The sequence below is a fragment of the Anomaloglossus baeobatrachus genome, chromosome 2 (genome assembly GCF_048569485.1).
Source record: "Anomaloglossus baeobatrachus isolate aAnoBae1 chromosome 2, aAnoBae1.hap1, whole genome shotgun sequence".
Classification (NCBI taxonomy): Eukaryota; Metazoa; Chordata; class Amphibia; order Anura; family Aromobatidae; genus Anomaloglossus; species Anomaloglossus baeobatrachus.
This window is the reverse complement of record NC_134354.1, coordinates 35021200-35043224: the sequence shown is the minus strand read 5'-3', so window position 1 is coordinate 35043224 and position 22025 is coordinate 35021200. Positions and strand designations below refer to the sequence as shown.

At 52.9% G+C, this 22025-nt stretch overlaps 1 protein-coding gene across 2 annotated transcripts in view; it reads right to left on the bottom strand.

Moving 5' to 3' along the window:
- The window catches only part of VPS26C (VPS26 endosomal protein sorting factor C), a 45431-nt gene that overhangs the window by 9267 nt on the left and 14139 nt on the right, over positions 1-22025 (bottom strand). For both annotated transcript variants that reach the window (XM_075332909.1, XM_075332906.1), the window contains exon 5: positions 10804-10884. In XM_075332909.1, coding sequence (XP_075189024.1) covers positions 10804-10884 — 81 coding nt within the window. The remainder of the gene's footprint in view (positions 1-10803; positions 10885-22025) is intronic.

The following is a 22025-nucleotide window of genomic DNA, read 5'->3' as shown; positions in this document are numbered from 1 at the left end:
AGAACAGGACGGAAAGACCCGTCCTTTTTTGGCACCACAACAAATTGGAGTAAAAACCGTGACCTTGCTCCTGAAGAGGAACAGGGATCACCACTCCTTCTGCCTTTAGAGAGCACCCGCCTGCAGAAGGGCACCGGCTCGGTCGAGAGGTGGAGAAGTTCTGAAGAATCGAGTCGGAGGACGAGAACTGAACTCTATCCTGTACCCGTGAGACAGAATGTCTCTCACCCAACGGTCTTTGACCTGTGGCAGCCAAATGTCGCCAAAGCGGGAGAGCCTGCCACCGACCGAGGATGCGGAGATAGGAGGCCGAAAGTCATGAGGAAGCCGCCTTGGTAGCGGTTCCTCCGGCTGCCTTCTTTGGGCGTGACTGAGCCCGCCAAGAATCTGAGCTCCTCCGATCCTTTTGAGTCCTTTTGGACGAGGAGAATTGGGACCTGCCCGAGCCTCGAAAGGACCGAAACCTCGACTGTCCCCTCCTCTGTTGGGGTTTGTTAGGTTTGGGCTGGGGTAAGGAAGAATCCTTACCCTTGGACTGTTTAATGATTTCATCCAATCTCTCACCAAACAGTCTGTCACCAGAAAATGGCAAACTGGTTAAGCACTTATTTGGAAGCAGAATCTGCCTTCCCTTCCCTTAACCACAAGGCTCTGCGTAAAACCACGGAGTTGGCGGACGCCACTGCCGTACGGCTCGTAGAGTCCAGGACAGCATTAATAGCGTAAGACGCAAATGCAGACATTTGAGAGGTTAAGGACGCTACTTGCGGAACAGATGTACGTGTGACAGTGTCAATCTGCGCAAGACCAGCTGAAATAGCTTGGAGTGCCCATACAGCTGCGAATGCTGGAGCAAACGACGCGCCGATAGCTTCATAGATGGATTTCAACCAGAGCGCCATCTGTCTGTCAGTGGCATCTTTAAGTGAAGCCCCATCGTCCACTGCAACTATGGATCTAGTCGCAAGCCTGGAGATTGGAGGATCCACCTTTGGACACTGGGTCCAGCACTTGACCACGTCAGGGGGAAAGGGATAACGTGTATCCTTAAGACGTTTGGAGAAACGCTTATCTGGATAAGCGTGGTGTTTGTGAACTGCTTCTCTGAAGTCAGAGTGGTCCAGAAAAGTACTCAATTTACGCTTGGGATACCTGAAATGGAATTTCTCCTGCTGTGAAGCTGACTCCTCCACTGGAGGAGCTGAGGGAGAAATATCCAACATTCCATTGATGGACGCTATAAGATCATTCACTATGGCGTCACCATCAGGGGTATCCAGATTGAGAGCGGTCTCAGGATCAGAATCCTGATCAGCTACCTCTGCCTCATCATACAGAGAGTCCTCCTGCTGGGACCCTGACCAGTGTGATGAAGTCGAGGGCCGCTCCCAGCGAGCTCGCTTAGGCTGTCTGGGACTGTCGTCCGTGTCAGAGCCTTCACCCTGGGATGCATGGGACCCCCCCGGAGCACGGATTTGTTCCAAATGAGGGGGGCCAGGGAGCATTGAATCAACAGTGCCCATGCTCTGAGTTACCGGTCTGGACTGCAAAGTCTCTAGGATTTTAGTCATAGTCAGAGACAATCTATCAGCAAAAACTGCAAACTCCGTCCCTGTCACCTGGACAGTGTTCACAGGTGGTTCTCCTTGGGCCACCTCTAGCAGAGACCCCGGCTGAGCAAGTGCTACAGGGGAGCATTGCACCCAATGGGGGTCAGTGGAACCTGCCGGTAGAACAGCCTCACATGCGGTACAAGCAGCATAGAAAGCCTGTGCCTTGGCACCCTTGTTTTTTGCGGACGACATGCTGTTGTCTAGCCATCTAGGAGGGTATATAGCCAAGAATAGCGACCGTACAGTGCAATGTATAACATACAAGCATAAAGTACAAATGAACACTTCGGCACTAGTGGGGTCAGCACCTCAGGTGCTGCTTACCGCCCGCTCAAAAGCGGGTGTGTGGTCGCCCGAATCCTGTGTCTGGGTCTCCAAGAGCTTGTCTCCCTTCTCCAGCTCAGACTGCACACAGGAATGGCTGCCGGCGTCCTGTGGAGAGGGGCGGGCCGTGGGCATGCCCCAGACAAAGTGCGGGAAACTGGCGTCTCACTGTGCCCAGTGAGGGGGCTGGAGTATGCTAAGCAGACTCCAGCCCTCGGCGCTGACGTTCTGAACAGCGTCCCGCCCTTCCCCTGACTGGCAGGCCTGGGGGCGGGAACGAAACGAAACTAGGCCGCAAAAGCCGGGGACTCGATTTATACGCGCGGCCGTCGTATAAGCACGGCCAGCGCGGAAGTCCCTGGCGCACCACAAGTCCCAGCCGCGCCACAGTGTAAAAACAGCCAGCAGCGGCCGGCGCGGCAGTTCCTAATACATAAACTCACTCAGCTAAGCTGCAGTGAGTAATAGCACAAGCGCTCCGCGCTGTTGTCCCCGGCGCACTAACACACCCAGCATGCTGGTGTGTGTGTGCGCGATTTGTACGGGGACACAGAGTACCTTAATGTAGCAGGGCCCTGTCCCTGACGATACTCAGCTCCATATCCAGCAGGTTCTCCGGGTCTGTGGATGGAGCACGGTCTCAGTGCCTGGAGACCGGTAAGATCCCACTTCACCCAGAGCCCTGAGGGGGATGGGGAAGGAAAGCAGCATGTGGGCTCCAGCCTCCGTACCCGCAATGGATACCTCAACCTTAACAAACACCGCCGACAAGAGTGGGGTGAGAAGGGAGCATGCTGGGGGCCCTATATGGGCCCACTTTTCTTCCATCCGACATAGTCAGCAGCTGCTGCTGACTAAAAACAGTGGAGCTATGCGTGGATGTCTGACCTCCTTCGCACAAAGCATGAAAACTGAGGAGCCCGTGATCCCACGGGGGGTGTATAGGCAGAAGGGGAGGGGCCTTACACTTTTAAGTGTAATACTTTGTGTGGCCTCTGGAGGCAGTAGCTATACACCCCAATTGTCTGGGTCTCCCAATAGAGCGACAAAGAAAAAATGCTTACCCAAGAATAATGGAATAAAATGACCACCCTGACACCCTGTATGTCAGCCACTAGGTGGCATAAGACGTGCAAAGAAGGGAATTTTGTTTACTTACCGTAAATTCCTTTTCTTCTAGCTCCAATTGGGAGACCCAGACAGTGGGTGTATAGCTACTGCCTCCGGAGGCCGCACAAAGAACTACACTCAAAAGTGTAAGGCCCCTCCCCTTCTGGCTATACACCCTCCCGTAGGAGTACGGATTCCTCAGTTTTAGTACCAAAGCAAGAAGGAGGAAAGCCAATAATAGTTTCAAAAACAAATTCAATCCGATAACAAGATCGGAGAACTTAAGAAACAACATGAACAACATGTGCACCCGAAAAACGAAACCCTAAGAACAAATAGGGCGGGTGCTGGGTCTCCCAATTGGAGCTAGAAGAAAAGGAATTTACGGTAAGTAAACAAAATTCCCTTCTTCTTTTTCGCTCCTAATTGGGAGACCCAGACAGTGGGACGTCCAAAAGCAGTCCCTGGGTGGGTAAAAAGATACCACATGAACGGGCTGTCAGACAGCCTCTTCCTACAGGTGGGCCACCGCCGCCTGAAGGACCTGTCTACCTAGGCTGGCATCTGCCGAAGCGTAGGTATGCACTTGGTAGTGTTTGGTAAACGTGTGCAGAGTCGACCAGGTAGCCGCCTGGCACACTTGCTGAGCCGTAGCCTGATGCCGCAATGCCCAGGACGCACCCACGGCTCTGGTAGAATGGGCCTTCAGTCCAGATGGAATCGGAAGCCCAGCAGAACGGTATGTGTGAAGAATTGGTTCCTTGATCCACCGCGCCAGGGTGGATTTGGAAGCTTGCGATCCCTTATGCTGACCAGCGACTAGGACAAAGAGCGCATCAGAACGGCGTAGAGGCGCCGTGCGAGAAATGTAAATCCTGAGTGCTCTCACCAGGTCCAACAGATGTAAACCCTTTTCAAATTGGTGAACTGGCTGCGGACACAAAGATGGCAAAGTGATATCCTGATTGAGATGAAAGGAAGAAACCACCTTGGGAGAAAACTCTGGAATTGGACGCAGTACTACCTTGTCTTGGTGAAACACCAGGAAGGGAGATTTGCAAGATAACGCCGCTAGCTCGGACACTCTTCGAAGAGACGTGACCGCCACAAGAAAAACTACCTTTTGTGAAAGCCGAGAAAGGGGAACCTCTTTCAAAGGCTCGAAAGGCGGCTTCTGGAGAGCAAGGAGAACCTTGTTCAGATCCCAGGGTTCCAATGGTCGTCTGTAAGGAGGAACGATATGACAAACTCCTTGGAGAAACGTGCGTACTTTAGAAAGCCGTGCCAAGCGCTTCTGAAAGAATACGGATAGCGCGGAGACTTGACCCTTAAGAGAGCTAAGCGACAAACCTTTTTCCAACCCAGACTGCAGGAAGGAAAGAAAAATTGGCAATGCAAATGGCCAGGGAGAAAACCCTTGAGCCAAGCACCACGCTAAGAATATCTTCCACGTCCTGTGATAGATCTTAGCTGAGGATGGTTTTCTAGCCTGTCTCATTGTGGCAACAACTTCATGAGATAAACCTGAGGCCGCTAGGATCCAGGACTCAATGGCCACACAGTCAGGTTCAGGGCCGCAGAATTCAGATGGAAAAACGGCCCTTGAGACAGCAAATCTGGACGGTCTGGTAGTGCCCACGGTTGGCCTACGGTGAGATGCCACAGATCCGGGTACCACGACCTTCTTGGCCAGTCTGGAGCGACGAGTATGGCTCGATGGCAGTCGGACTTGATTTTCCGGAGAACTCTGGGTAACAATGCTAGAGGTGGGAACACATAGGGGAGTCGGAATTGCGACCAATCCTGAACCAAGGCGTCTGCCGCCAGCGCTCGGTGATCGTGAGACCGTGCCATGAAAACTGGGACCTTGTTGTTGTGCCGTGACGCCATCAGATCGACGTCCGGCGTCCCCCAGCGGCAACAGATCTGCTGAAACACGTCCGGGTGAAGGGACCATTCTCCTGCGTCCATGCCCTGGCGACTGAGAAAGTCTGCTTCCCAGTTTTCCACGCCTGGGATGTGAACTGCGGATATGGTGGACGCTCTGCTTTCCACCCACGTCAAAATCCGCTGGACTTCTTGAAAAGCTTGGCGACTGCGTGTTCCCCCTTGGTGGTTGATGTACGCCACCGCCGTGGAATTGTCCGACTGAATCCGAATCTGCTTGCCTTCCAGCCATTGTTGGAAGGCTCGCAGGGCAAGATAGATTGCTCTGATTTCCAGAACATTGATCTGCAGGGTGGACTCTTCCTGAGTCCACGTCCCCTGAGCCCTGTGTTGGAGAAACACCGCTCCCCACCCTGATAGGCTCGCATCTGTCGTGACCACTGCCCAGGACGGGGGAAGGAACGACTTTCCCTGTGACAATGAGTTGGGGAGAAGCCACCAACGCAGAGAGTCCTTGGCAGTCTGAGAGAGGGAGACAGTCCTGTCGAGGGACGTCGATTTCCCATCCCATTGGCGTAGAATGTCCCATTGTAGAGGGCGCAGATGAAACTGTGCGAACGGGACCGCCTCCATTGCTGCTACCATCTTTCCTAGAAAATGCATGAGGCGCCTCAGTGAGTGCGACTGGCTCTGAAGGAGAGATTGCACTCCAGTCCGTAGCGAGCACTGCTTGTCCAGTGGAAGCCTCACTATCGCTGATAGAGTATGAAACTCCATGCCAAGATAAGTCAGAGATTGGGTCGGGGTTAGATGAGACTTTGGAAAGTTGATAATCCACCCGAAAGTCTGGAGAGTGTCTAGCGCCACCTTCAGACTCTGTTGGCATGCCTCTTGAGAGGGTGCCTTTATAAGCAGGTCGTCTAGATACGGGATGACCGAGTGACCCTGCGAGTGCAGAACAGCTACTACTGCTGCCATGACTTTGGTGAAGACCCGGGGGGCTGTTGCCAGACCGAAAGGTAACGCTACGAACTGTAGGTGCTCGTCGTGTATGACGAAGCGTAGGAAACGCTGATGCTCTGGTGCAATCGGCACGTGGAGATACGCATCTTTGATATCTATTGATGCTAGAAAATCTCCTTGAGACATTGAGGCTATGACGGAGCGTAGGGATTCCATCCGGAACCTCCTGACTTTTACGTGTCTGTTGAGCAACTTTAGATCCAGGACGGGTCGATACGATCCGTCCTTTTTTGGGACCACAAACAGATTGGAGTAAAAACCGTGACCTTGTTCCTGAAGAGGGACAGAGGTCACCACTCCTTCCGCCTTTAGAGCGGCCACCGCCTGCAACAGAGCATCGGCTCGGTCTGGTGGTGGAGAAGTTCTGAAGAAACGAGTTGGCGGACGAGAACTGAACTCTATCCTGTACCCGTGAGCCAGAATATCTCCCACCCAACGGTCTTTGACGCTTGCCAGCCAAATGTCGCCAAAGTGGGACAGCCTCCCACCGACCGCGGGTGTGGGAATCGGAGACCGCAAGTCAGGAGGACGCCGTCTTGGCAACGGTTCCTCCGGCTGGCCTTTTTGGGCGTGACTGAGACCTCCAAGAATCTGAGCGTCTCTGGTCTTTTTGAGTCTTTTTTGACGAGGCGAATTGGGACCTGCCCGGTCCTCGAAAGGACCGATAACCAGACTGACCCCTCCTCTGTTGGGGTTTGTTTTGTCTGTGTTGCGGTAAGGAAGAGTCCTTACCCTTGGAGTGTTTGATGATTTCATCCAAACGCTCTCCAAACAATCGGTCACGAGAAAAAGGCAAATTGGTTAAGCACTTCTTGGAATGAGAATCTGCTTTCCAATGTCTCAACCACAGGGCCCTACGCAAAACAACGGAGTTGGCTGACGCCACTGCCGTGCGGCTTGTAGCGTCAAGAACAGCATTAATCGCGTACGACGCGAATGCCGTCATTTGCGAGGTCAATGGTGCTACCTGCGGGGCAAATGCACGTGTGACTGAGTCGACTCGCGCAAGCCCGGCCGTGATAGCTTGGAGTGCCCATACGGCCGCAAAAGAAGGCGCTAATGACGCTCCAATCGCTTCATAGATGGATTTCAGCCAGAGCTCCATCTGCCTGTCAGTGGCATCTTTAAGTGCCGCTCCATCTTCAACTGCAACCAAGGATCTAGCTGCAAGCCTGGAAATTGGAGGATCCACTTTTGGACACTGGGTCCAACCCTTGACCACTTCAGTCGGAAAAGGGTAGCGTGTATCTTTAAGCCGTTTAGGAAAACGCCTTTCAGGATAAGCGTGAGGTTTCTGGATTGCGTCTCTAAAGTCAGCGTGGTCCAGAAAAGTGGTTAATGTACGCTTAGGGTATCTGAAATGGATTCTCTCGTGCTGCGAAGCTGACTCCTCTACAAGAGGAGCTGGTGGGGAAATATTTAACATCTTATTGATGTTAAATATAAGATCATTAACTATGGCGTCACCATCTGGTGCATCTAGATTGAGAGCGGTCCCAGGATCAGAATCCTGATCAGTTACGTCCGCCTCATCACCCATAGATTCATCTCGCTGGGAACCTGACCATTGAGATGAATGTGAAGGCCCGTCATAGCGAGCCCGCTTAGGCTGCCCGGGGCCATCGTCCGAGTCAGAGTCTTCACCCTGAGGTGTAGATGCCCGTCCCGGAGCTTGGAGGTAATTGAGCTGAGGGGGACCAGGGGGCAATGATTGCACAGTGTCCGTGGCCTGAAGTACAGGCCTAGCTCGCAATGTGTCAAGAATCTGTGACATAGTGAGAGACATTCTGTCAGCAAAAGCTGCAAACTCAGTTCCTGTCACCTGGACAGCATTCACAGGTGGTACACCCTGGGTCACGTCCAGCAGAGGTCCCGACTGTGCAAGCGCCGCAGGGGCCGAGCACTGCACACAATGGGGGTCCGTGGAGCCTGCCGGTAGAAAAGTCCCACATGCGGTGCAGGAAGCATATAATGTCTGTGCTTTGGCACCCTTGCGTTTTACGGACGACATGCTGCTGGCTCTCTGCAATGTGAGAGAGTCTATAGCCAAAGGGCGACCAGCGCTATGTAATACCAAGTATTTGTAGAAACAAAATACTAAGAATACTACTGGCACAAGAGGGGGTGAGCCCTGAGGGCTGCTTACCGCCCGCTGAATAGCGGGTAAGAGGCGCAGAATTCCTTGTCTGGGTCTCCCCGGCTCCCCTCTGCAGCACAGCGTGTCAGCAGGAATGGCTGCCGGCGTCTGTGGAGAGGGGCGGTCCGTGGGAGGTTCCAAACAAAAGTGCGGGAAACAGTGTCCCCTCTGTGCCGACTGTGAGGGCTGGAGTATGTAAAAACGACTCCAGCCCTCCGCGCTGATGCCTTGGCCAGCGTCCCGCCCCTCTTCTGACTGGCAGGTCTGGGGGCGGGAACGAACGGAAGCAGGCCGCAAAAGCCGGGGACTCGAGTTATCAGCGCGGCCGCCGTAAAAGCGCGGGCCGCGCTGAAGTCCCCGGCGCACCATAAGTGCCAGCCGCGCCAGCGGCCGGCGCGACCGATTCCTAGAAGTGGCCAGCGTCCCGCCCCTCTCCTGACTGGCAGGTCTGGGGGCGGGAACGAACGGAAGCAGGCCGCAAAAAAACCGGGGACTCTAGTTATCAGCGCGGCCGCCGTAAAAGCGCAGGCCGCGCTGAAGTCCCCGGCGCACTACAAGTGCCAGCCGCGCCGCAGTCCCAGCGGCCGGCGCGACCGATTCCCATAAGTGTGCCTGCTTCAGCGAAGCTGAATGAGGCCATGGCACAAGCGCCGCAGCGCTGATGTCCCCCGGCGCACTACAACACCCAGCATGCTGCGGTGTGGGCGCCAAATGCACGGGGACACAGAGTACCTTGAGGAAGCAGGGCCATGTCCCTGATGTACTCCGCTCCATCCAGCATCTTCTCCAGGGGCTGTAGATGGAGCACGGTCTCAGTGCCTGGAGACCGGTAAATCCCACTTCACCCAGAGCCCTGTAAAAGGGATGTGGAAGGAATCAGCATGTGGGCTCCTGCCGCCGTACCCGCAATGGGTACCTCAACCTTACAAACACCTCCGACATACAGTGGGGTGAGAAGGGAGCATGCTGGGAGTCTGTATAGACCCTCTTTTCTTCCATCCGACATAGTCAGCAGCTGCTGCTGACTAAAAACAATGGAGCTATGCGTGCGTGTCTGACCTCCTGCGCACAAAGCTAAAACTGAGGAATCCGTACTCCTACGGGAGGGTGTATAGCCAGAAGGGGAGGGGCCTTACACTTTTGAGTGTAGTTCTTTGTGCGGCCTCCGGAGGCAGTAGCTATACACCCACTGTCTGGGTCTCCCAATTAGGAGCGAAAAAGAAACTTTGTGTTAAAGGCCCCCAGTCAGGTCCCCAGTGCACCCAGAACCACTCACAGTTCTGGGTGCATATCTAGAATCCCTGACAAACAGGCCCCCTCAGTCCTAAAACAAACCCCTACAGTCATGACACCTTCAAAATATTCTAAGGTTGGTTTATATTATGTTAATGAGGGCTGTGACTAGTCGCAGGGCTGTTAGATCCCTGGTTAGTCAGCTTACTTAGCATGTTATGTCCCTGAGGGCGTGATGATATGCTTTTTTAACAGCCAGCATGGCATGAGCGCGGCTTTGTACCTTGACGAAGCCACCTGCGTGCGGCGCTACGTATGGACCGTGTGATTTCATGAGCAGCTTTCCATGCCTTGGGTATTTTTCTGGGCTTTTGATATGCAGCATAGGATGTTAATCTCTTTCTTAGACCCGCAACACACATCCGTTTAATTTGCACATACCGGAGACACGGAGACCCATGTTATTCAATGGTAGATGGCACACACACGTAAAATCACACGAAACGTGTGACCGTGTGGTAAGTACGTGTGTGCGCTTTTCTACACAGACGACATGTCCGTTTCTGGCCGGCAGCACGCAGGCACGGCCCCGCTTTAGTCTATGGGTCCGTGCCTGCACGGACCGCACACAGTATGTCCGTGTTCAGCACGTATCGCCCGTGTCCGTTTTTCATCACAAAATCTGCAACACTTGTTTCAAATGACCTGATAGATTGGAAACAACACCAGGATCTCATGATGAATGATTAAAATCGTTAATTGGGTAAGAATGCGGGCCTTTAAAAACGGACAGCACACGTGCGTATTTTATGCCAATACGGACATTCCACATGCACACACTGCTCGCATACGCCATCACACGGATGCCATACGTACCGGAGAAACACCCCTAAAAAAACGGAACACGGACCCGAAAAACGGACCGTAAGACACGTACGTTTTTTTTGCGGAAGTGTGTTTTAGGCCTTAATGATGTGTCTATATTCATAGATTAAGTGCCACTTTTTGTGACCACGTTATACCTCAGGGCTTATATGGGCTTTTTTCTGGGACCACGTACATCCTCTATTCTAAGCTTCTCTGTCCAGTTATTTCTTCATATGCATTCTACTATATATATATGTTATACTAGTAATTTTTTCCCTGTCATACTTTGCTGTACTGGCTGTTTCATGGCTAGACCACAATGGACCATCTATTGGCATAGGCTTTTATTGGTGTTTTGGGTTTTTTTGCATTTAATAAAGATTTGGTATGTATTCTGATATGGTGTACTCACTTTCATGCCAAGTCTTTCTCCATATGCATATTGTTCTTCACTAGCATGGAGCACCCATTCCCAGTATTTTGCTAGAGATGTGCCGTTCTATGAATATCTTAACTCTGGTCTGTGAAGATTTTTTTTTCCTCTGTTATTACTGTACTTTATATAAATGTAGCCTTCCCTTCCAATGAGGCTGCGCTCACAAGACTTACTTGTAAATGAATGATGAACTCGCAGCTTTTTGTCAGGTCTTTGGCCAGCAGAGATCTCTTCATGTCACAGCGCAGGGTATACTGTGGGCAGAAACAGATGGGTCAGTGCGCTCAGCTCACAACTACTGCACACATTCTGATCACATCAAATCTTCTGTGTTTTATCCTGATAATCCGGACTGGACACAGCCGAGGTGAACGCTCTGCATTACTGATCAGCCTTCGGATGTAAATGAGAAGGTTTCCATTCACATACAGCAAGGAGAGATGTTGTTAGTGTGGTGCCCTGGACAAGCCAGGACGTCACAGGTACTGCAACAACACACCCCACACCCCGGTTAGGAACATTTAAGTCAGACACAAATTCTTGTTGCCTCCCTCCAGGGACTGATGCCCACACCAGGTGGGGCGGAGCCAGGCGGTTGGCTCCTCCCACCGAGGAGTTCACAGTCCTGGAGGCGGGAAAAGGAAGGCAGTTGTTGTTGAGTTCGGAGTGTGAGTTAGGGAAGTGGTAGTGGAGGAACTGACTGGCCGTGTCCGGGTACGTGGCCCGGGCACCTGAAAGCAAGGTTGGCAGAAGGTAGTGACCGTCTGCAGGAGAGGCCGATTGACGCACAACCGTAAGGACCGGGGACGGGCGGTGGCCCGCCGGTACCGGATCGGGGAGCGAAGAGAAGCCAGCACCATCCGGCAGGGCCTACGGACCCCGACCAGGCTAGGAGTCGCCGTTAAACCGGTCAAATCCGTCAGCGACGGGAACCTCCGGGGTTTCCCAGCAGTAAAGACCCGACTGAAGGCAACCGTCCAAACCGTGAGGGAGATAAAGCTACCAGCAGAGCTAGAGCTCCCAGGGCCAGAGCCTGCGGGCAAGCAGGGGCTCCCTTAGCCAACCTACCGCTGGGGAGCAGGTTACCGGTGGGAAGCCATCGGGGCCGAGAACATAATACCGGTGCAGGGAGAGACAGTTACCGCCAACCTACCGGGAGTGACCGTCGCAGTCGTCTGTGGGACTCATCCATCCAGCTGTTTGTTTTACCAGAGACTCCGTGTGCGTTACTGGCTGAGTAAGTACCACCGTGCCGTCTGGCACTGTGCTGCCCCGCGACCCTGCACCTGGCCAGGCCCCGCAGTCCACCAAACAGACAACTCCAGGCCCCGGGACTACCAAAATCCCCCTACCCACGGAGGGGAGAGAAACATCCCAGCTGCTCCCTGTCATCGCTCCAGGGATCCGTACAGAGCAGCGGTGGTGCCCCAACCTCACCACACACCATGGGTGGTGTCACAAACAGACATCCCAAACACCAACAAACCACCCCTTTCACTCACGGGCGAGGAGCGCTGCGAGTCCCCGGATCCGGCCCACCGCTCGAGCCACCGAACAGCAGCAGCAGCGCCGGACCAGAGCGTGGTGAGCTCAGCGCCCCGCCGCCCGCAACATTAGTACAGTGGAACCTTGGATTACGAGTATAATTGGTTCCGGGCGTCTGCTCTTAAACCAAATTACTCTTATCAAAGCGAATTTTCCCATAGAAAATAACTGAAACACAGACAATTCATTCCACAACCCAAAAATATTTACTGCATTTATACAGACTTATTACAGTAATACAAAATAATGTCCTGTATTCATATAAAAGCATTACAGTACACGAATACAAGATACTGTACAGTAAAGGACATATAAAGCAGATTAAACTGCACGTTCGCTTACAATAGAATTGTTTGTGTGCAAGAGGTACAGTATCAGCAATGTGCTGTACTGGTAAGGCTGCTTTCACACATACGGTTTTTGCCATGCGGCACAATCCGGCAAACAAAAAAAAAACACACAACACAAACTGATGCAACGGATCCATTTTTACGCCGAATCCGTTGCATCAGTTTTCTCTGACGCCTCATTGGGGGAAGACAGGACCATGGCTGTTATGCTGATTATCCATAGGAAGGACACTAAGTAGATGCAAAGATGTTAGCTCCTCCCCTGCAGTATACACCACCTGGCCCAGCCAGGCTACTTTAGTTTTAGCTTAGTGTCTATAGGAGGCACATCTCTGCAGACTACTGCAGCAAGAATTTTTTGTTTTTAGAGGGCGACTGTTTCCTTCTGGGACAGATTTCCCAAAACCATCAACAGGCGGGAACGCGGAGTGTTGCCTCCCCGTACCCCCTCCTGTGACGCTGGATCCTGGGCTGTTACTCACTGGACGACTGGTCTCATGGTACCGATTTTCCAGAGCCCAGAGCCGATAAACTTCCTCAGTCCCTCTGGCATGCTCTGAGTTGATACACGCTCTGCACCAAGTGTGACCAGACACAGCAGGCATCAGAATCTCCACACCGGAGCTGAGGTGAGATCCTCCCTGACAGGAATTTTACCTGAGAAAGCCTCCCTGACAGGAATTTTACCTGAGAAAGCCTCCCTGACAGGAATTTTACCTGAGAAAGCCTCCCTGACAGGAATTTTACCTGAGAAAGCCTCCCTGACAGGAATTTTACCTGAGAAAGCCTCCCTGACAGGAATTTTACCTGACAAAGCCTCCCTGACAGGAATTTTACCTGAGAAAGCCTCCCTGACAGGAATTTTACCTGACAAAGCCTCCCTGACAGGAATTTTACCTGAGAAATCCTCCCTGACAGGAATTTTACCTGAGAAAGCCTCCCTGACAGGAATTTTACCTGAGGACTCTTCCCTGACAGGAATTTTACCTGAGAAATCCTCCCTGACAGGAATTTTACCTGAGAAAGCCTCCCTGACAGGAATTTTACCTGAGAAAGCCTCCCTGACAGGAATTTTACCTGAGGACTCTTCCCTGACATGATTTTTAACTGAGGAATCCTTCCTGACATGAATGAGCAGAGGTCACTGTCTGAATTCACATGGGCTGTTTGCAGACTCCTACATAGCATTCCTACATAGCATTCCACCTGTGGCGGGGAGAGGGGGAGAGATCCCAGGACTCAGTGCACCCGCAGCTGCGGTACACTTATGGAGTTTTTTTTCTGTCCACCGTTGTTGTGCAGGGCTGGAGGGGGGGGGGGGTAGTCCCTTCCCACCATTTTATTATATTTCCTCATGTCGACGTTCTTGTCGGAGTTAAGCCCCGCCCCCTCCGACACGCGATAAGCTTCGGCTGCAGTCACATGTTTTATGCCCTGCACAACTACAGTAACAGCTATAAGACTTCTAATGTTTAGCCTGCACTACCTGCCACACTGAACTACTAGGGTTTGGTAGCACCTCTTCCTTCTGTGAGTCCAGTGCCACTGTAGCTCCCACCCCCCTCCGCCTCCCCCTGCCACCACTGCAGCAACCGCTGCCAGCCCAGACCCTATGGCTCCCAGTCCCCCGGAATGGGCACAGTTCCAAGAACCCGGTGCTGGCTATGCAACATCGTCCTCACACCCCTCAGGGCCCCTGGACAGAACGCGGCCTGATGACACCTCTATAGAGGGTCCTTCTGATAAGAATCAGCCCTCTGCTTCACCGGTTGCAGATCAGAAAAAGGGCATGACCCCCATGGTTCTCCCTCAGGGGTACACAGATGGGGTTCTCCCACATGTTCCGCGGTCTCTGAGGAGCCGGAGGAAGGGGAATGAGGTTTGTACCAGGATGATTCCAACCTCCCCGAGCGATCAAGCTGCGACGGACTCCCTTATTGCAGAAATCAACCAAACTCTGCATATAGAAGATCTCCCATCCACTACTACTGACCCTGCGGTCTCCTTTAAAAAGGGTGAAAAAACCTAAAAGGAAAAAAAAAAAAAAAAAAAAACTTTTGACGCCGCTTCGGTATCCGTAAACTCATGGAGTCCCGGTACCCCTTTGGCTTAGCTGTCTCTAAGGGCTGGGCCGATCCGGCCTCGGTGGACCCTCGCCCGGCTTACCGCCTGCCTGAAGGACCCTCCTGTATTTTACTTGATGGATCCTCCTTCAAGGACCTGACAGACAGACAAGTGGAGCAGCTCGATCGCTCCGTCTTGAAGCCGCGGGTCCCTCTCTCCTTCTGTGTGGGTCGCACAGGCACCAGGAATACCAGTTTTCCTCAGACCCTCATAGATGTAACAGTTCACATTGCTGCGGATGCGGAGTACCTCATGCAGGCCTCCCTCGACGCTGCTACCTGCGCAGTTTTTGCCGCCTCAAATACCATAGCCATCCATAAGGCCCTCTGGTTCCGATAATGGAGAACGGACTCTGTCCCTAACAAGCCTCTCACAGTACTCCTTTCCAGACCAATGGTTTGGCGATTGTCTGGACAGGCTCTTTTTCCTGACGCCACGGGAGGAAAAGAGTACCTCCCTCCCTCCCTCAACTCTAGCCCAGGACGTTTTTTACTAGACACGTAGGGCCCGACCTTCTCAGCCCTTCCTGAGTCCACCTCGTCCTGGCAGTCGAGACAAAGACCGAGGAGTCTCATCCTTCTCCATCTGGGCTGCCGCCTCAGACCACAAATGGGTGCGACACCCTGTGTCTTCCGGTTACCACATTGAATTCCGGACCAGATTCCTAGGTCTGTCTTTTCTCTCAAACCCCCCAAAAGGCTCTAAAACACCGCGAGGCCTTCTCCTCAGCAATCCGCTCCCTCCAAACGGCGGGGGTGATGGTACCTGTTCCAGACGGTGAGAGGTTCAAGGCCTTCTATTCCAACCTCTTGTGGTCCCCAAAAAAGCGCGAGTCAGTTCGACCCATCCTGGACCGCTAACACCTGACCAAACATGTGCACGTAAGGAGATTCAGAATGGAGTTCCTATGGTCCATTATTACCTTTATGGTCGAAGGAGAATTCCTTGCCTCCATAGCTATCAGGGACACGTACTTGCACATACCCATCACCCCAGCTCACCAAAAGTTCCTCCGCTTTGCGGTTCAGGACTTCTTTTTTCATTTGTAGCCCTACCCTCGGCCCTGCCACAGCACCAAGGGTCTTCACCAAGGTCATGGCGGCCGCCATGAGTGCCCTTCACGCCAGGAGAGTGTCTGTTCTGCCTTGCTTGGATGACCTCCTCATCAAGGGCTCAACCAGCGTGCAGATCTCTGTGGGCACTCTATCGCGCTTAGGGTGGCTTCTTACTCCAGTCAAATCATCCCCGGTCCCATCAAAATCCGTCACCTCCCTGGGCATGTCCCTGGACACCCTTCGGGGCTTGATATTTCGCCCTCAAGACAAGGCGACCGCTCTACAACAGGCGGTACACTGCCTTCTACGTACTTCTCTCACTCCATACGATTCAGTGTGAGAGTGCTAGGTAGGATAGCGGCGGCTATAGAGGCAGTGCCGCTTGCTTAGCCACACCACTGCCCACTGCAGCTGGCGCTTCTAGCTACCCTGGAACAAGAGCCCCTTTTTTCCTTGGACGAATTTTTCACCTGACACCTTCAGTGAGGTATGCGCTTTTCTGGTGGCTTCAGCCCTCTTCAATATCGAGAGGGAGATTTTCACTCCCAAGTGGACTGGCTACTCCTGACCAAGGACGCCAGCCTCTTAGGCTGGGGAGCAGCGTACTGGCTCCACACTGCTTTGGGATGTTGGACGCCCCAGGAGTCTTCCCTTCCCAGAAATCATCCTGAAAATCAGCGTGACCTTTCTCGCGCTCAGGTCGTTTCCCCCATCTGCTAGCAGGTCGTTTGATTCGGGTCCAATTGGACAATGCAACAGCTGTGGCCTTTGTCAATCGGCAGGGAGTTACCAGCAGCAAGACAGCTTATCTCGAGCTCCCCAGGATCCTCACCTGGGCCGAATCGACGGGGTCTGTGATTTCAGCGGTACACATACCGGGAGTAGAGAACTGGGCTGCGGACCTTCTATGTCCCCAAGGCCTGGCCGCCGGAGAGTGGTTTCTCCACCCAGAAGTGTTCCCACACATCTGCACTCGCTGGGGCACACCAGAAGAGGATCTAATGGCCTCAAGGTTGAACGCAAAGGTACCAGCGTTCTTAGCCAGGTTATGTGATCCACAGTCCATTGGCGCGGATGCTCTAGTCTCCTCCTGAAGTCGCTTCCGTCTACTTTACATATTTCCAGCTCTGCCCCTGCTGCCGCGAGTAATCAGGAAGATCAAGGCAGAAGAAGTTCCGGTGATACTAATAGCACCGGACTGGCCCAGGCACGCCTGGGACGTCGAATTAGTACAATTGCTCATGGCGCCTCTTAAGCATCCCAGACCTGGTGACCCAAGAGCCCATTTCCCATTAGAACTTCAGAGCCCTGAAGCTGACGGCCTGGCCATTGAGACCTAGACTTTAACAAGAGCGAGATTCTCTCCCGCGGTCATCTCCACCATGATCAGTGCCCGAAAGCCGGCCTTCATCCTGTATTTACCACCGTACATGGAAAACTTTCCCTTTTTGATTTTTTTTTTTGCAGTCAGGTTGCAAAAGGGGTTGGCCCTCAGCTCCCTTAAGGGGCAGGTTTCATCTCTCTCAATATTCTATCAATGCTGTCTAGCTTGCAATCCGCAAGTCAAGACCTTCCTCCAGAGCGTTTCCCATCTAGTTCCCCCGTACAAACAGTCGCTGGAGCCATGGGACCTCAATCTCGTTTTGGACGGTCTCCAGAGGTCCCCCTTTGAACCTCTTAAGGAATCTTCTCTTGTTCTTCTCTCCTGGAAGATAACATTCTTAGTGGCGATTACGTACATCAGACAAGTTTTGGAACTGGCAGCACTCTCTTGCCGCAAACCCTTTCTGATCTTTCACCAGGATAAGGTGGTTCTACGCCCCCTTCCAGATTTTCTTCTGAAGGTTACTTCCCCGTTTCATTTGAACGAGGACATAGTTCTGCCTTCCTTTTGTCCACACCCAGTCCATAGGGTGGATAAGTCTCTACGTTCGCTAGACCTTGTGAGGGTTTTCAGATATTACGTATCCAGGACAGCCTCTTTAGAAACATGGACTCCTTGTTCGTCATTCCTGAAAGGCCTAAGAAAAGACAGGCAGCTTCATAGGCAACGCTAGCTTGCTGGATTCGCTCTGCGATCCAGGAGGTCTACCGCTTGCAACTCAAGCCCATTCCTAGTGGGCTGCGGACTCCTTCCACGCGAGCAGTTGGCGCCTCTTGAGCCATTAGGCATCAGTGGAACAGAGGTGTAAGGCTGCGACCTGGTCTTGCCTACATACTGTTTCAGAGCATTACCAAGTCCATAACCAGGCTTCGGCTGAGGCGAACTTAGGTAGGAAAATTCTGAAAACGACAGTAGAGCAGCACCTATCTCAGTAGGCGCTCCTGGCTATCCGGGACTGGTTCCTAGTCCTTGGGTTGCGTTGTTTATTGTTTACCCACCCAGGGACTGCTTTAGGACGTCCCATGGTCCTGTGTCCCCCAATGAGGCGTCAGAGAAGAAGGGAATTTTGTTTACTTACCGTAAATTCCTTTTCTTCTAGCTCCAATTGGGAGACCCAGACAATTGGGTGTATAGCTTATGCCTCCGGAGGCCACACAAAGTATTACACTAAAAGTGTAAAGCCCCTCCCCTTCAGCCTATACACCCCCCGTACTGCTACGGGCTCATCAGTTTTGGTGCAAAAGCCCGAAGGAGGAAAAAATTATAAACTGGTTTAAAGTAAATTCAATCCGAAGGAATATCGGAGAACTGAAACCATTTAACATGAACAACATGTGTATACAAAAAACAGGGGCGGGTGCTGGGTCTCCCAATTGGAGCTAGAAGAAAAGGAATTTACGGTAAGTAAACAAAATTCCCTTCTTCTTTGTCGCTCCTTATTGGGAGACCCAGACAATTGGGACGTCCAAAAGCAGTCCCTGGGTGGGTAAATAATACCTCATAATAGAGCCGTAACGGCTCCGTCCTACAGGTGGGCAACTGCCGCCTGAAGGACTCGCCTACCTAGGCTGGCATCTGCCGAAGCATAGGTATGCACCTGATAGTGCTTCGTGAAAGTGTGCAGGCTCGACCAGGTAGCTGCCTGACACACCTGCTGAGCCGTAGCCTGGTGTCGCAAGGCCCAGGACGCTCCCACGGCCCTGGTAGAATGGGCCTTCAGTCCTGAGGGAACCGGAAGCCCCGAGGAACGGTAAGGTTCGAGAATTGGTTCCTTGATCCACCGAGCCAGGGTTGACTTGGAAGCTTGTGTCCCTTTACGCTGGCCAGCGACAAGGACAAAGAGTGCATCCGTGCGGCGCAGGGGCGCCGTACGAGAAATGTAGATCTTGGCGGACGTTGGTTTCCTAGCCTGTCTCATAGTGGAAATGACCTCTTGAGATAATCCTGAAGACGCTAGGATCCAGGACTCAATGGCCACACAGTCAGGTTGAGGGCCGCAGAATTCAGATGGAAAAACGGCCCTTGAGACAGCAAATCTGGTCGGTCTGGCAGTGCCCACGGTTGGCCGACCGTGAGATGCCACAGATCCGGGTACCACGACCTCCTCGGCCAGTCTGGAGCGACGAGGATGACGCGGCGGCAGTCGGCCCTGATCTTGCGTAACACTCTGGGCAACAGTGCCAGAGGAGGAAACACATAAGGAAGCCGAAACTGCGACCAATCCTGAACTAAGGCGTCTGCCGCCAGAGCTCTGTGATCTTGAGATCGAGCCATGAATGCTGGGACCTTGTTGTTGTGCCGTGACGCCATTAGGTCGACGTCCGGCATCCCCCAGCGGCAACAGATCTCCTGAAACACGTCCGGGTGAAGGGACCATTCCCCTGTGTCCATGCCCTGGCGACTGAGAAAGTCTGCTTCCCAGTTTTCTACGCCCGGGATGTGAACTGCGGATATGGTGGATGCTGTGGCTTCCACCCACAGCAGAATCCACCGGACTTCCTGGAAGGCTTGCCGACTGCGTGTCCCACCTTGGTGGTTGATGTAAGCCACCGCTGTGGAGTTGTCCGACTGAATTCGGATCTGCTTGCCTTCCAGCCACTGCTGGAACGCTTTTAGGGCAAGATACACTGCCCTGATCTCCAGAACATTGATCTGAAGTGAGGACTCTTGCTGAGTCCACGTACCCTGAGCCCTGTGGTGGAGAAAAACTGCTCCCCACCCTGACAGACTCGCGTCCGTCGTGACCACCGCCCAGGATGGGGGTAGGAAGGCTTTCACCTTTGATAATGAAGTGGGAAGAAGCCACCACCGAAGGGAAGCTTTGGTTGCCTGAGAGAGGGAAACGTTCCTGTCTAGGGACGTCGGCATCCTGTCCCACTTGCGTAGGATGTCCCATTGAAGTGGACGCAGGTGAAACTGCGCGAAAGGGACTGCTTCCATTGCTGCCACCATCTTCCCCAGGAAGTGCATGAGGCGCCTCAAGGGGTGTGACCGACCTTGAAGGAGAGATTGCACCCCTGTCTGTAGTGAACGCTGTTTGTCCAGCGGAAGCTTCACTATCGCTGGAAGAGTATGAAACTCCATGCCAAGATATGTCAGCGATTGGACCGGTGTCAGATTTGACTTTGGAAAATTGATGATCCACCCGAAACTCTGGAGAATCTCCAGAGTAACGTTGAGGCTGTGTTGGCATGCCTCTTGAGAGGGTGCCTTGACCAGCAGATCGTCTAAAGTAAGGTATCACTGAGTGACCCTGAGAGTGGAGGACCGCAACTACTGTAGCCATGACCTTGGTGAAAACCCTTGGGGCTGTCGCCAGGCCGAACGGCAGTGCCGCGAACTGAAGGTGTTCGTCTCCTATGGCGAAGCGCAAGAAGCGCTGATGCTCTGGAGCAATTGGTACGTGGAGATAAGCATCCTTGATATCGATCGATGCTAGGAAATCTCCTTGGGACATTGAGGCGATGACGGAGCGGAGGGATTCCACCCGGAACCGCCTGGTCCTTACGTGTTTGTTGAGCAGTTTTAGGTCCAAAACAGGACGGAAGGACCCGTCCTTCTTTGGAACCACAAACAGGTTGGAGTAGAAACCGTGGCCCTGTTGCTGAAGAGGAACCGGGACCACCACTCCTCCTGCCTTCAGAATGCCCACCGCCTGCAGAAGAGCCTCGGCTCGCTCGGGAGGCGGAGATGTTCTGAAGAATCGAGTCGGAGGACGAGAGCTGAACTCTATCCTGTAACCGTGAGACAAAATGTCTCTCACCCAACGGTCTTTTACTTGTGGCAGCCAGGTGTCGCAAAAGCGGGAGAGCCTGCCACCGACCGAGGATGCGGTGTGAGGAGGCCGTAAGTCATGAGGAAGCCGCCTTAGTAGCGGCACCTCCGGCGGTCTTTTTAGGGCGTGATTTAGACCGCCATGCGTCGGAGTTCCTCTGATCCTTCTGAGGCCTTTTGGACGAGGAGAATTGGGACCTGCCCGCACCCCGAAAGGACCGAAACCTCGACTGTCCCCTCCTCTGTTGGGGTGTTTTTGGTTTGGCCTGGGGTAAGGATGTTTCCTTTCCCTTGGATTGTTTGATGATTTCATCCAATCTCTCACCAAACGGTCGCCAGAAAATGGCAATCCAGTTAAGCACTTTTTGGAAGCCGAATCTGCCTTCCATTCCCGCAGCCACAAGGCCCTGCGTATTGCCACCGAATTGTCGGCTGCAACCGCCGTACGGCTCGCAGAGTCCAGGACAGCATTAATAGCGTAGGACGCAAATGCCGACGTTTGAGAGGTTATAGACGCCACCTGCGGCGCAGACGTACGTGTGAGTGCGTCAATTTGCGCCTGACCAGCTGAGATAGCTTTGAGTGCCCATACGGCTGCGAATGCTGGAGCAAAAGACGCGCCGATAGCTTCATAGATGGATTTCAACCAGAGCTCCATCTGTCTGTCAGTGGCATCCTTGAGTGAAGCTCCATCTTCCACTGCAACTATGGATCTAGCCGCCAGTCTGGAGATTGGAGGATCCACCTTGGGACACTGAGTCCAGCCCTTGACCACGTCAGGGGGGAAAGGGTAACGTGTATCCTTAAGGCGCTTGGAAAAACGCTTATCTGGACAAGCTCGGTGTTTCTGGACTGCCTCTCTGAAGTCAGAGTGGTCCAGAAACTTACTCGTTGTACGCTTAGGAAACCTGAAACGGAATTTCTCCTGCTGAGAAGCTGACTCCTCCACTGGAGGAGCTGAGGGAGAAATATTCAACATTTCATTGATGGACGCAATAAGATCATTCACTATGGCGTCCCCATCAGGAGTATCAAGGTTGAGAGCGGCTTCAGGATCAGAATCCTGATCAGCTAGCTCCGCTTCATCATACAGAGAGTCCTCTCGCTGAGACCCTGAACATTGTGATGATGTCGAGGGGATATCATAGCGAGCTCGCTTAATC